The 14,456-nt window shown below is 37.8% G+C and overlaps 1 protein-coding gene across 1 annotated transcript in view; it reads right to left on the reverse strand.

The window, feature by feature from the left end:
• CNTNAP2 (contactin associated protein 2) overlaps window positions 1-14,456 on the reverse strand; it is a 1,225,394-nt gene that overhangs the window by 377,733 nt on the left and 833,205 nt on the right. The window contains exon 12 of the mRNA XM_076330744.1: window positions 8,934-9,053. Coding sequence (XP_076186859.1) covers window positions 8,934-9,053 — 120 coding nt within the window. The remainder of the gene's footprint in view (window positions 1-8,933; window positions 9,054-14,456) is intronic.

Below are 14,456 nucleotides of genomic sequence, written 5' to 3' on the forward strand. Positions count from 1 at the left end.
TGCCAGTTTGTACTCATTCTTTGAGGTCGGTGCATATTTAGTTGCCTTATGCCTGATGTATGGATGTTCTGTGATGCTCATGCTCCAACTATGAACACTTGAAATACATTAAGAGGATGACATGACATAAACTTTTATTCCTATATTCTCTTATATGATGCTGCAGAGATTGAGGTGGGGCAGGAAAAAAGAAGGGGAAGAAACAAAAGAAAGTAGTCAGACAGTAGAAAATGTTTCTATTACTTGGCAACTTGAGAAGCTACCTTAAATGCCAGTGATAAAGTTTGTCCTCTACTGAAACAGACCAGGTCAAGAACCTCCTCCTGGGGTCAGACTTCACAAGGTATTTTTTATTTTATGGTTTAGATATTTTCTCTGCAGTTATACACTGGGCTAGCTTTTCATTTTCTACACATGCAAGGGTGACTGGAGAAAATATCTAGAGATATTCTAATATGATTTAGAATCATGTGATTCTAACGTGATTTACTGCAAACCCTAAAGTTATGACACCACGTTTTTGTTAGAACACATTTTTGTTTAGTGAAGTCATCAGATGTTGATTCACATCCTGTTTTCCCAACAAATTCTACCTTTTTTATATTATGATGAGCCCTGAAATTATTAAAATCTTCATCTCTGTGTGGAGACTGTTTCTATGGCAGTGTGTTTTTAAGTTCTGAACATAAAAGTAATAAAAAAACATCTCACAATCACATGGCACTCAAGTGTGGTTTGAGTAGCCTGTAGGCTACTCTTCCATCCTTAAAAGCCTGCCAATATGGCAAACTCAACATGCTGTCACAGAACACAGCAACAGCCTACACTCACTCATCCTTTGCCATCTAGATAGTGGCTTTAACCAGTCAACAAGTAACTGCCAAGCACCGGAGTGCCTAACAACATCATTTTTCAGTGTTAACCTGAGGCAAAAACAAACAGAAAACCATTCTGATTTATTTCAGAAGGATTCCAGACGGCAAGCTGCATCTAATCAAGACGAGTCCAGATAAAGGCTGGCAATTACAATCCGTGAACTGATTGAGGCCGAGTGGAAAGTTTACATCCAGCTGGAAAAACAACCATGACCACGTTCTTACCAACAATCAGTACTGTGCTCCAGAGCATGGGGAGGAAAGGCACTAGCCAAATTTGTTGAGATACAGTTAAGTACCACAACAAACATTGTCACAAGAAAGCCAATTATTTGACATAAATTAAAAATAATAAAAAAACCAAAAGTAAAACAAAATGACGAACCAACGAAACCTGGAATACAAAGGGCATGCCTTGTAAATAAGAACAGATAAAAAAAAAAAAAATCAATGAACTAAACCTGAGATGCAGGATGTTTCAGCCTACTTGACAGGCAAAGACATAAACATAGTCTGTTCTGTCTCCAGGTCTCTCATGGGTCTGTTATTTTACTCTGACTCTAGGAGGATGAACTCACCTTAGGAAGAAAGTCTGTCACCAGAGATGCTGCTCCAGACAAAATCCCCTGATACTTCAATGACTAATATTTTCCTTCTTCCTCAGTATCTTTTCTCCCTTCTTTATACAGAGAGTCTACCTTGATAAGTCAACTAGCCAAAACCAGTGTCTTAAATGGCTTGATGCTTTTGCCCTTCCCCACACATCCCCTCCATTTTCTTCTTTTTCTGTGGTTATTTCTGGTCTTGTTTCATCTTCAAGGAAATTGGTGAGGAATTGGTTAGATGGCCGCATCCAGAGAGTAGTAGTCAACAGTTCAATGTCCAGATGGAGACTGGTGATGAGTGGTGTCCCGCAGGGGTCCATATTGGGACTGGTACTGTTTAATATCTTCATCAATGACATAGACAGTGGGATCAAGTGCACCCTCGGCAAGTTTGCAGATGACACCAAGCTGAGTGGTGTGGTCGACACGCTAGAGAGACATGATGCCATCCAGAGGGACCTGGACAAGCTTGAGAAGTGGGCCCATGTGAACCTCATGAGGTTTAACAAGGCCAAGTGCAAGGTCCTGCACCTGTGTCAGGGCAACCCCTGGTATCAATACAGGCTGGGGGATGAAGGGATTGGGAGCAGCCCTGCCGAGAAGGACTTGGGGGTACTGGTGGATGACAAGCTGGACATGAGCCAACAATGTGCACTCACAGCCCAGAAGGCCAACCGTATCCTGGGCTGCATCAAAAGAAGCGTGGCCAGCAGGTCGAGGGAGGTGATTCTGCCCCTCTACTCTGCTCTGGGGAGACCCCACCTGGAGTACTGCACCAAGCTCTGGAGCCCTCAGCGTAAGAAAGACATGGACCTGTTGGAGCGGGTCCAGAAGAGGGCCACAAAAATGATCAGGGGGATGGAACACCTCTCCTGTGAAGAAAGGCTGAGAGACTTGGGGTTGTTCAGCCTAGAGAAGAGGCAGCTTTGGGGAGACCTTATTGCATCCTATCAGTACTTAAAAGGGGCTTATAAGAAAGATGGCAGCAAACTTCTTAGCAGGGCCTGTTGTGACAGAACAAGAGGGAATGGCTTTAAACTAAAGGGGGGTAGATATAGACTAGATATAAAGAAGAAATTTTTTACGCTGAGGGTGGTGAAGCACTGGCACAGGTTGCCCAGAGAGGTGGTGGATGTCCCATCCCTGGAAACATTCCAGGTCAGGTTGGACGGGGCTCTGAGCAACCTGATCTAGTTGAAGTTGTCCCTGGTCATTTCAGGGGGGTTGGACTAGATGACCTTTAGAGGTCCCTTCCAACCCAAACTATTCTGTGATTCTAAGAAATAAGCTTGGATACTCTGCAATAACAGCCTCAATCCATCTTAACTACTTGTTCCTCTTTTTACCTCTCAAATGTCATTTCAATTTGCAAAAATGTCTGACAGACTCATTAAAAAGCCTCCAAAACAAAGCTCTAAAACTGAAGGAAAAGTGTATAAGAGATGCTGATAAAAATCAAAACATCATTTCATATGTCATATTTGAAACACTGAAGCCATTTTTCCTTCCTGTATTTTAGGTAAAAGACTTTAAATACTCGTATTGGAAGCTTTCTACAATGGACGACACTGGGTAAGGTCTCTATACTTGCATTGTCATGCAACAACTTACCATTACCCAATGACAAAATTTTCTTTATTGCCTTTAAATGTGTGCTGATTTATACTATTTGAGTTAACAAGTAAAAAATACTAATTCCTTCCTCTATCAAACTGGAGAATCTACACAGAAAAAAGTCTTTACTTTTATTTATTGAATTAAATTGCTCAAAATTTTGTGTTTCACATGCATTTCTATATATCTGTATGAATAAAAGTTTTGGTACCTTGGAAGTTCAGTAAATCAGTTTTCAAGCAAAATGTCTCATCTGAAAAACTAATTATACAGATATGTGCAATAGAATTAAGCATTTACCACTGCTGGGGCACTTTTCATCATTATTAGTGATGAATGGCACATTTATATTCATGCCATATGTTTCTACATATGTCATAGTAAAAAGCACTCCAGTGATCCACTATTTACAGAAAGAAGACAGAAAAATCACAGGATAAGACAGTTATGGTGGTTTAATGTCTACTCACAAAGTCATTGCAGTAATTATTATATGTGCCACTTCTGTTAAAAAAGTGGAGAGAGAAAGAGAGGAAGAGGGAGAGTGGGTAGAGAAGCCACCCTGTACATTTGACCTTAATGAGACAGACTATGAATACGCATTAATGATTTCTCAAAGTGTTTGAAGATGTGCAGCTTTAGGCAAAAGAACTGTACTAGAAAGGGGATAGGGTAAGTACCGCTCAAATGGAGCCATTATGCTTGCAGCTATTTGGATCCTGAAATGAGATAAAAGCCACATCACAGAGGCATAATGACTTCAGGACCAACAGAAAGAATTAACTGACATATCTTCTGGTAAAATAGATTATGAAACCTTTCAGTTCTGCTTTGCATCAGTGGTCTAAATGATGAAGCAGAAGAAACAGCAGAAAGACTATGGTTTCCCTATCCTCGGCATAAAGCCTGACGGAACTACAGAAGGGCTGGTCTGCCTCTCCGACTGACATCCCATACAGTCATTAGGATAAATAACTAAGCGCTTATGGTCCCTGTGCATTGTTCCTCTGCTTATTCCTCACCCTCCGTTCTGAAAATTCTTGCAGGACAAACGCACAAGATAAGATCAGGGTAAACTTACTGATCCGACACCTTTTCCCCACCCTCCTTGGGCCAAGGGGGAAAAAAGAAAGACACAGAAAAAATAGGGAGTAATATTAACTTGTTTCTTGTGTCTTTCTCAATGGGACTGAAACAAAAACTGCCAGAGGAAACTGAATTGATCCTAGAGATTCAGAAATACAAAATATCACGCAAAGCACGGGGTGAAGCTGTAATATACTCAAAGTTTACATCTTCCAACAAATATCTTAAAAGAGCAGGTCTTTGCACTACAGCTACTGTTCTAACGACAATTAAAGAGAAAACAGGAAGGGCCTTAAACTGGATACTGAGATAAGAACCCTCCATCTTTGGAAAAACCTTCTTGAATGCAGAGTCTAACTTTGCATTGTAGACCTGCCTCTGAAAGAGGGTAGGACCTTGGCCTTAAGATGACAGAGGTTTGGAAGGGTTCCCTGTTGGCCTAAGATCACAAGTCGGGCTAAACTGAAAGGCAGTCTAATGGTTAAACATTACGCCACATCACAGCTTCAAGGAATATTTTTCCGTATTTTCATAGAATCACTGAGGTTGGAAAAGACCTCTAAGATCATCGAGTCCAACCGTCAACCCAACACCACCATGCCCACTAAACCATGTCCCTAAGCGCCTCATCTACACGTCTTTTAAATACTTCCAGGGATGGGGACTCAACCACTTCCCTGGGCAGCCTGGTCCAATGTTTCACCACTCTTTCAGTAAAGAAATTTTTCCTCACGTCCAATCTAAACCTCCCCTGGCACAACTTGAGGCCATTTCCTCTCATCTTATTGCTTGTTACTTGGGAGAAGAGACCGACACCCACCTCGCTACAACCTTCTTTCAGGTAGTTGTAAAGAGCGATGAGGTCTCCCCTCAGCCTCCTTTTCTCCAGGCTAAAATGTTAATTTGAAAAGTTCCAACTTTCCAATTCTAAACATTTTCAATACTGTTTTTCGTTAAAAAAAAAAAAGCTTCCTAAAATTTACATAGTTCCTATTGGTAAGTATTTGGAAAGCTGCTGAACATCTATTGCAATGCCCTAGATTTTGAAAAGCTCTGTTACTGCAGCAGGAATAGATACTTAAATGTGATATCTCAAACATTTTAATTCCACTATAAGGGCATAAAATGTAAGTGCTTGGCACCTCTTTACTATGAAAAAAAAGCACTGTGAGTACAAGGTTTATTTGGAGAAGACAAGGACAAGAGAATGAGGGGGGATCTGGGATTTCTTTGACAATACAGAGTAGTTTGTAGAGACCATGAATTGCTGTGGGGAGTGCATGCACATATGTATTTCTATGACTTTGACTGCACTATTGAATTGCCAGGACGTCTTAGAAACCAGAATGATTTTTAGTTACCACAGCAACAGAACAGGAACAGTCCTGTCCCGTGAAGGACAGGACCCATCATGACACTCTCCAGTTTACTAAATTAAAGACATACTAAAGATGGATATGGATTATGCCCAGAAATATGCCCAGACAGCTGTGTACTGCACCATAAGTTTCTCTTCAGTTTTTTTTTTTTTTTTAAATAATTTTTTGACACGTTTGGGAACCCTAGCACTTTCTGACTATAGAATCTGTAGGTGAAATGTTGACATAATGGCGAAATAATGAAATTTGTGATTCAATATTTGTGATACAGTACCTTCAAGGGCTAAAGATGCAATTTCTAAATATACAATTTCAGTGGCTTTTCAGGATATTGCCCCTGAAGGTTTATAGTCAAGTGAGAGTGTAGCTTATTCTCCAACATTTTGCACCAGTAAAACTATACTACAGTAAGTGTGAAAGCAGTACATAACTGTTAAGCCACCTTGTTTTAGGAAGATAGATACTAGCTTTGCTAATAATCCTAACCTTGTGGACTTGTTTTCCCTAGGAACCAAACTAGCAAGTTACATTTTATATTACTTTTTTAGTCACTAACATGTTCTTACTTGCTAGTTCCACCTGAATGAAACAAAGGAAGTTAAAATGTCTCTTAGCATCCTAAATAGTAATTTAATATAGAGATGTTTGTTCAACATAGTGGGTTAATAGGAACATTTAGATTTGACTCTCCGGCTGGAGAGGGAAAGACAGTTAAGGATGTCTCTATTAAAATAAAATATCACTATCCTGCCATATGAAGAAGTGTTTTTTTTCATTTAGTATACTCCACATATTATTCAGTCTAGCTAGATCTGTCGGTTACTTAGTTTCATGTTCACAAAAAAAAGTTGATTGTAATTCAGCTAGTTTAAGTTCTTTTTCAAAAATAGTGCTAGTAAGACCATAAACCTGCACAATTTTGATACTAAAATTATTTGAGAATTCTGTTTTTATTCTAATATGCTATAGTGCCTTTTGTTATATGGCAAGATATGCATCATTGCTACAGAGATCTACAGAAATGTGTTATTGATGAAGCAAAGTAAAGCCCTCAAGTAACCTCATTCTGTCCCTTCTCTAGTATGTGTATTGCTGATAATACTCTATATCGACTCAGAAAAAGATTTAGGGTGTTGTGAACTTTCTCCTAAAAATGTATCTTTTTACCTTCTACAGTCTTCAGTGCTTACAGACGACCACTAATTAAAAGAAAATGAAAGCTGTAACAGCTGCAATGTATAGGTACTACAGAGTATGTACATAGGTGATGTGCTTCACTGAGCTATCTGAGAATGATTGTCAGAGTAGCCTTCCAGTTTTAGAAGCAGAGATTAAAATTACTTCCCATCAATTTTCACATATTTCTTGCAGTCATTTGCATTTTAATGAAGAAATAGTTCTATTAGGTTCTTATTTTAAAATTTAAAGTTACATGGATATTAGTACAAAATGCCTTTCGTAGCAAAGCATTGCTGATGAGAGCGATTCAGTTAAAACAGAACACTGCATTTTTCCACAGCATGCATCATATCCAAATGAAGGGAGCGAGCACTAAATCATCTATCCTAGTGTTCATGATCTCCTTGCACAGGTTAGGAAAAGGTCACATTTAAGTACTCTGGAAATTGTTTTGTAGATGAGAAACGTTAGTAAAATGAAATGGCTACTTTCACCTTTCTTATCTATTTTTTCCCCAGTGTTGAACAAGCTACTAGGACCTTCTGCTGTATATTTATAGTTAACATGAATGAGCAATACTGTAGTACCAGATAGGTGTACTTTTTTGTGCCTGACACCACTACAGTAGTACATTTTTAATTTACAAAGTTACCCTTGAAGAGTACCCAAAAGCTATAGCTAGTGCTGAACACAGCGGTTCTTCTTCTGAATACCAGAAATCGCTATGATATATATCACCAATTCTTGACATTGTTCCCTGCAGTGCCTGCCTGATTAGGTACTGATACAGTTCAAGGTGCTAGTTATCATTTAAAAAGCCCTAAATGGGTCAGGATCCACTTATCTGAAAGATTGCCTTTACACCTGTGTCTCAGAACAGAGTGGCTGGCCTGTCTCTCCAGTCCAAGAAGGACTGATGGCACTCCCAGAGCTTAGATCAGGCTCCTTTTTAGGTATACATTTATTATACAAATGCAGGCATTAATGGCAATATGGAACAATGGTATTCTCCTGTTCTCCAACAGGCTGTCTACCTATGAGGGCTTGATCTGGGTCTGCTGCGTGTGCTGTGCATCCCCCTTCAAGTCAGCTTCCCCCCTCTGCCCCCCACAATCTCTCCCATCCAAGTTGGATAAAACCCACCCCACAGGTCCAGACATGTACAGATTTCTGCCTCCAGGAAGAGCTACGTGAACTTCAGCGACTGTGATCTCTAAAGAGGCAGAGTTACTGTTTCAATTTATGATAGCGCCTTCACGTTCATGTTGCTGATGCTGAAGTCTGAGGACTCAGGTGTATGCCACATTTCCAATACAAACAGACTGAAATTCAAACTTATTATGCAGACATTTGGGGAAAGTCAGGGGACATGACGGTTGTATCAGCTACCCAATATTTCATATCAGAAAAAAGTAATGCATGACAATTGTTTCAGCAACAGACCAAAGAAATAATATACTCCCGGTGCAGAAAACTGCCCCGTTTTCTTTTTCCATTATCATATTTTTCTGCCTCAGAATGGCAACTCAGATGACTAAGACAGGATATCTTCCATGAGAATGCCCAGATGGGAAATTACCCATGCAAAACTAGTGTTAAAAAAAACCACGCAACAAAACCAAAATAAGTTAATGCAGTTGTATATATGGTCCCAGAAGTTAAATAAAATACATCCTTCTAACACCAGTTAAAGAGACAAAACAGGCAAAAAAGAAAAAACTCAAATGTTTTGTTTCTCCTGTAATTAATTTCTATTCCTTACCTATGGTGGCAAGTGTGTGAAAGTCAGCAATACCTGTACAGAAATAAAAGTCTGACATTTCTAAAAAGCTGCCTTCGACAGTACCCCATGAACCACAGACATTACTGCACTACTGCACTACAAATATGTTGATATACAATAGTTTCAGTAAATAGCCGTATATATCTACTTTTTTTTTTTTTTTTTATTATGCACCACTGAGGATACAAAGGCCTGTTAAGGCTAATTAATAGCTGTGATTCAAAAAGCTTACAAAATGGATTAACTACTGCCTTGCTCAGACTATACTGAATGGTGACTACAGATTTGGTGACCCCTCTCATGAAAAGCTCTTAGGAATTATTTTTCTTTTGTCAGGAAATATGAATTATGAACAGACTCTTTCTCCCAACTACATTAAAAAATATTGAATTAGCAAATACAGTGCAGTTACCTGTCATGTTGCAGTAAACTTTCAAAGGTCCCAGTGCCCCACTGCCATCTGGATCTATCCAGTAGTAATTTGAAGTTTTGCCCAAGTGTTTGTATGCTTCACAAGAGAGTTCATAAATAGCTGGAATGAAATAAAAGACAGAAATAAGGAACTTCGTATCCTGGAGCAAAAAGTCCATAACGACAATAAATTGACTTTATTTATATATCAAGAACTATACCTTTGAGATTAAAGTAATGCCACTGACATTCACAGAAAACAAAGCATCTTTCCAAAAGATACAGAAGTGATTAAAAGCTTGAGGCACACAATTTCATTTTTTGGCATGTGAGACAAAACCAGAATAAGAAGAGAATTCCAACAATTTGTGGGGGGAGGAACAACCAAACTTTTTCAAGATTATCTTTAAAACATTTTTGAAAATACTTTGGTTCAGAACTTTGTTTATACACTGGTTTAAGTTTTACATCATAAATGGAGACACTTCTATTGATCCAACCTACTTTTCCCTTTAGTTTTCTTTCAAGAGGTACAACAAAAAGCTTATGAGTTTTCCTTCTGTAAACTTTAGAATTTTTCAGGTTTTATTACAACTCACAATAACATCAAGTTTCAAAATTGTGAAATTTTTCACTACTTGTAATACCTGTCTCTGCACAACTCTGCAGTTACTCTATTACATATCTACATAACTAATACTGTGTTCCAGCGAGGTCTAAAATTTCACAATATTTACTGGAAGAAGTTTAATTGATTTAGCAGGGGGTTTTGTTTCAATTTGTCCTTGAACTCTCTATACTGCTTTCTGTTTCCAGTTGTTATACTGCTCAAATTTTGTTATGATGAATAGCTGAGACAATAAGCATTGTAGAGAGAAGCTTTTCTAGTATTCCCATATTTTCTTTGAAATGTATGACTATTACGAAGTTATGTGTATCATAAATGAATAAATTAAATCTTTTTACACATAGAAAAAGTAAAACTGGTAATTTATATAAATTAGTATATATATAAAATTGGTAAATTATATAAATATTTTTCTATGCAAATTTTTAAAAAAAGGAACATGTAATGCTTTTTTGTTTTCCAAGGACCAGATGGTACAGCTTTTTTGTTTGGAATCATCAATAAGCTGCTAAAAGAAATGAAATGTCTGTTTAACCAGACTTCATATCCACTCTAAAAATCCACCTAATTTGTTGGCAATTCTTGCAAGAGATCTCTTTGCTAAGACTGGCTTTATTTCAAATGTCCATAAGGAAGAGCTGTTTTGCTGGGCTCTGATGGTGAGTGACTGATCACACACACATTTAAAGGCCTCTAACCAACTATCAAGATGCAGGAAGGAAAGCGGAGTTAAAAAAAGTCTTCGATTTTGATGTGGCATGAACGCAAAGCTAGACTGTTACCTATGTATAAAGAGAATCTCCTTGTTGATGCTACAAGAGAAATAATTTCCTCGAAAGTTTTACGTGTTCATTACAGGGTCTAAAGTCAATTTTATACAAGAGGTAGACACTTTAAAATTAAATTGTGAAATATTCCAAGCCATTTCTCTTTTCTCCCCAAATTAAGGTCAACAGATTCTTTAGTTATCAAGGAGAGACTGTGCCTGCTTTCAGAAACTTCATGCAGATTTTATAAGGAATTCATAACCAATTTTCTTCAGAAATATTTCTCTAACTCTCTACATGCTACCTGAATGTAATCATAAAATACCAACTCTGTTAATGTGTAATTGTTGCAATACCAAGTCGCAAATTTTAAAAGATGCATTCCAGGTCAAGCCAAGATGCCAAATACTATTTATGGTCTCCCAGAAATTTGGTGTTTTCATTTTCTAAACCCTTTCAGAAAACCAAGGGAGTTTTTTTCTTTGTAGTATCCAGATCTTTATGTAGGGCCATATGACATTTTTCTTTAAGTCTGCTCCTTTCAAGAAGGCAGGCCAATCGTTGCACAGAGATACTACTACAATTCAGAAAAAAAAATATTATCGTGAATACAAACGAATACAAACCCAAGTTACACTGTTTAATCAGACACTCATTTATCCCTACTGAATATTTTTACAGAAAATTAAAGGATTTAGATGCAACACCCTTCCTGCTGTTCTTCTGAATTGGAGAAAGTGGTAAGTAGTTATTAGTATTATAGCATAGAACAGGCTGCTTTTGAATAAGCCAGCATTTGTTAAGTTTCAACATTATGTTGAACACCAAACAACAGAAATTAAGATCGTTCTTCAAATAAAGACAAGAGTGGGATATTCTAAATAAATTCAACTTGTGAAAAGTGTTTTTATGAGTATGTGATAAGTTTTTGGCAGGTTTTATCCATACGTAGGTGCATAAAGACCTTAAAAATGGGAATAAACAAAAATAAAAGCGTAGGTTCTAATGTATGGAGCAGTAATGTACAAATCGCATAACAGGAGTACAGAAACAAAATGAAGGGGTAAGCGAAGTTGGTATACTGACAAAATAACTGGTAATTAAGATGCAATAGGAAACAGCAAACAATCATGTTCTGGTGTATGAAGACACCTGATGACAGAAAGATACTTTTTTGTTTACTTCAGATGGCAAAGGGTAGCCACTAACATAAACAGCAGAACAAAAGTGTTAAGCACCAGGTAGAGAAGGTAACTGTGGAGGGGAGGAGAGTAAGATATGATACCAAGATGTGAAAGAAGTAGAAGATGACGTAGAAAGGAAGACAACATAGGATCATCTAATAATTCAGTACTCCTTTTAAGTGGGTTTTTGCAATGCTGCACAGAGAGATCAGTGGTGTGTAAGACAGAAGGAGAACAGGTGAAAATAGAAATTAAGAAGCCCAAAGAAAACCTAGAATAGATGAAAGTACAAACACTTAAGGAACATTGTTTTAGAAGTCACTCGAGTATATTAAAACACAGAAGAAAATGAAAACAGAATGCAACAAGGAAGAGACCATGGCAGAATGAAAACAGCTTGAATTAGAGAATTGATAAAGATTACAATAAAGAAGGAAAAAAAAATAACAGAGCCAAGAAAGAACAAGTCAGCAAAATGCAAGATTTGGATATAAAGTCTACGGTGTTCACATGCAAATAAGGAGAAATGGTTGCATATATCTACGTACAAAGAAGGAGGCGGGGGGGGGGGAAGGGGGCGTCTTTTAGTGCTGATTTCTTCTGGAAGATAGGAAAAAAAAAAAAAAAAAAAAAAAGAATGACAGGACTGAAGACACAAGGGCAATAGATTTCTGCTTTTCAAGCCAGTAGAAGTAAAGTGCCAAAAATGTGTATTTGTTTTCTTGGTAGTTGGTCCAAACACACAATACATATACTCTTAAGGAACTTCACAATAGTATTAAACCTCAATCTTCCAAGCTAAAGGTAAAACTCATATGTTCCCTGATGTCCAGATAAGCCATTTCTAGCATAATACATCCAGTTTTGTTTTTTTCTTTTAAATGGTACTTATATTCTTTTTGAGAAGAGGGGGGAAAAAACCCACCCTACAAATGGCTTCCTCAGTCTTTACTTGACATGTTCTCATATTGCATCAAAAACTGTCTACAAGCAATAGGAGGTGAAAACCTGGTCAGAACAGTGATCCAAGGTCTTAGAGTCAGGTAAAAAGTATGTACAAAAAGAATCAAAAACAGAAAGAGAAGAGCACCAAAAGGATGTTATAGTCTTTTTAAAGTTTAATCACCTGAATAATACAGATTAAACTGAGACCATCAAATCCCTTTCATGCTAAAATTTGAAAGGGCTTGGCTGTGTTCTAACATGAAGTAAAAAGAAGAAAAAAAAAAAATCTTATTTTAACTTCTGGTGTGAAACATCAAGCCTCTTTAAGCTTCTCAGTCTGGGCAGAAATTCCAGTCATTTTAATCAGCTGACAAAAGCAACTACAAACACATTTTAAAGTTCACCATTGACTAAGCTAACTTTCATAACAGTGGGCTTGAGCATGGCTTGAGGGGAAAAGTTTCTCTTCTTAGAAAAGCTTGACTAGGGAAGCAGACTAAGGGACAACAGCTTAGAGTGAAACAAAAACTAACAAAAAACCTTGTAGCCACACAGACCTTAACATCATTTCCATCGCTGCATTTCTTCATGGGTTCTTTTCCACTCCCAGAACTGCTTACCTGAACCCCAAAGGGGAGGTGTTGATGGACAGGGGAAGACAACACTTATTTCCAAGTTGTTACGATCCTCTATTTTAAACATTTGAGGAAAAGCAAATGGTTCAGAAAAACAGTTTACAGAATAGCTTTTTCCAGCTCCAGACAGTTAGCCGAAAGTTGGAAAGAGTCAACTTCTCTTAGATTTCAATGGCTTTTTACTGATTGAGGGAAGCAGATGTTCTCACTCCTCTTTTACTTTGACTGGCGTAAAGAGCAAGAGAGAGTTATCCCACACAGCTGGCACAGCTGCTGCCTATCTCTAGAAAGCAGAAGAGCTGAATGAAAAAAAGGATTTAGCAACTCTGTTACCTCCATGATGTTCCCATAGAGTTTCAGTAGCACCATGGTGAACTACAGTTTCTGCATCACTATGTAAAAAGGCAGCGTTAATTTTAGGGCTGACAAATAGCCTCCTTTTATAAGGATAAAGCTTATTATAAATAGAAGACCTAGCATGACAGTCTGCACTATGTGACACAATGAACGCATTACAATACATTTTGTTTCTGTCAGTGAACATGGCTGCTGCAGGGGATAAACTCCTTTAAACTGCTGCTAATACAGGAGTAAATCTCCTCAGTTTTACAGGGGCATAGGAAAGGTGTAGATTCACAGGGACTGATGGAAATAAATGACAGTAAAAGTGACAAAAGTAGGCAGTGGATCAGATCCACAAAGTCCAGCTACGCCTCTCCATCACTTTCAACTTCCCAGAAAAATACTGAAAGCTGAATAGACTGCGAGGTGCTTGGGTTTATGTCACTCAAGCTGGTTTCAACTCTTGAGCCCATTAAAAAGGGGTGAAAGCATAAACAGACAAGAAAGGGGGGAAAAAACCCCAAACTTACTCAAGAAATAGTTTCACACTGAAATGGCATGCCTGCAGTTTATTTTAAAAGAAAGGAACGAGTTTTATTTGTTGCTTTAATATATATTAAGAAGATCAATTGCAAAACTGAAAATGTTAAAAAAATATTTTTTTATATATACACACACATACACTGTAAGCTTCCACTCTGTCAGCTTAAGTTTCTCTCTGTCCAGTACTATAACAACAAACCTATCCCCGCCTTTATTCACTCCAGTGCTATATGGTGGAGAAACCATGTCTGATACAATTTTTTAAAAATAGATTAAGGGAACTAGAAGTCTCACCATGACTCAAAGCAAGTTACATATGAGAACAAGACCCCTTTCGAATTCCAGATCTGTATTCTGACAGTAAGAACACATGAAGCTGCTGGTTTGCTCTACTACTTCATATATATTAAAAAGTTTTGAAAAAGACCCACAAAAAACCAACATGATGCAACACTACTTCAATGTTCTTGTTATTCTGTA

This window comes from Aptenodytes patagonicus, chromosome 2 (assembly GCF_965638725.1).
Source record: "Aptenodytes patagonicus chromosome 2, bAptPat1.pri.cur, whole genome shotgun sequence".
NCBI lineage: Eukaryota > Metazoa > Chordata > Aves > Sphenisciformes > Spheniscidae > Aptenodytes > Aptenodytes patagonicus.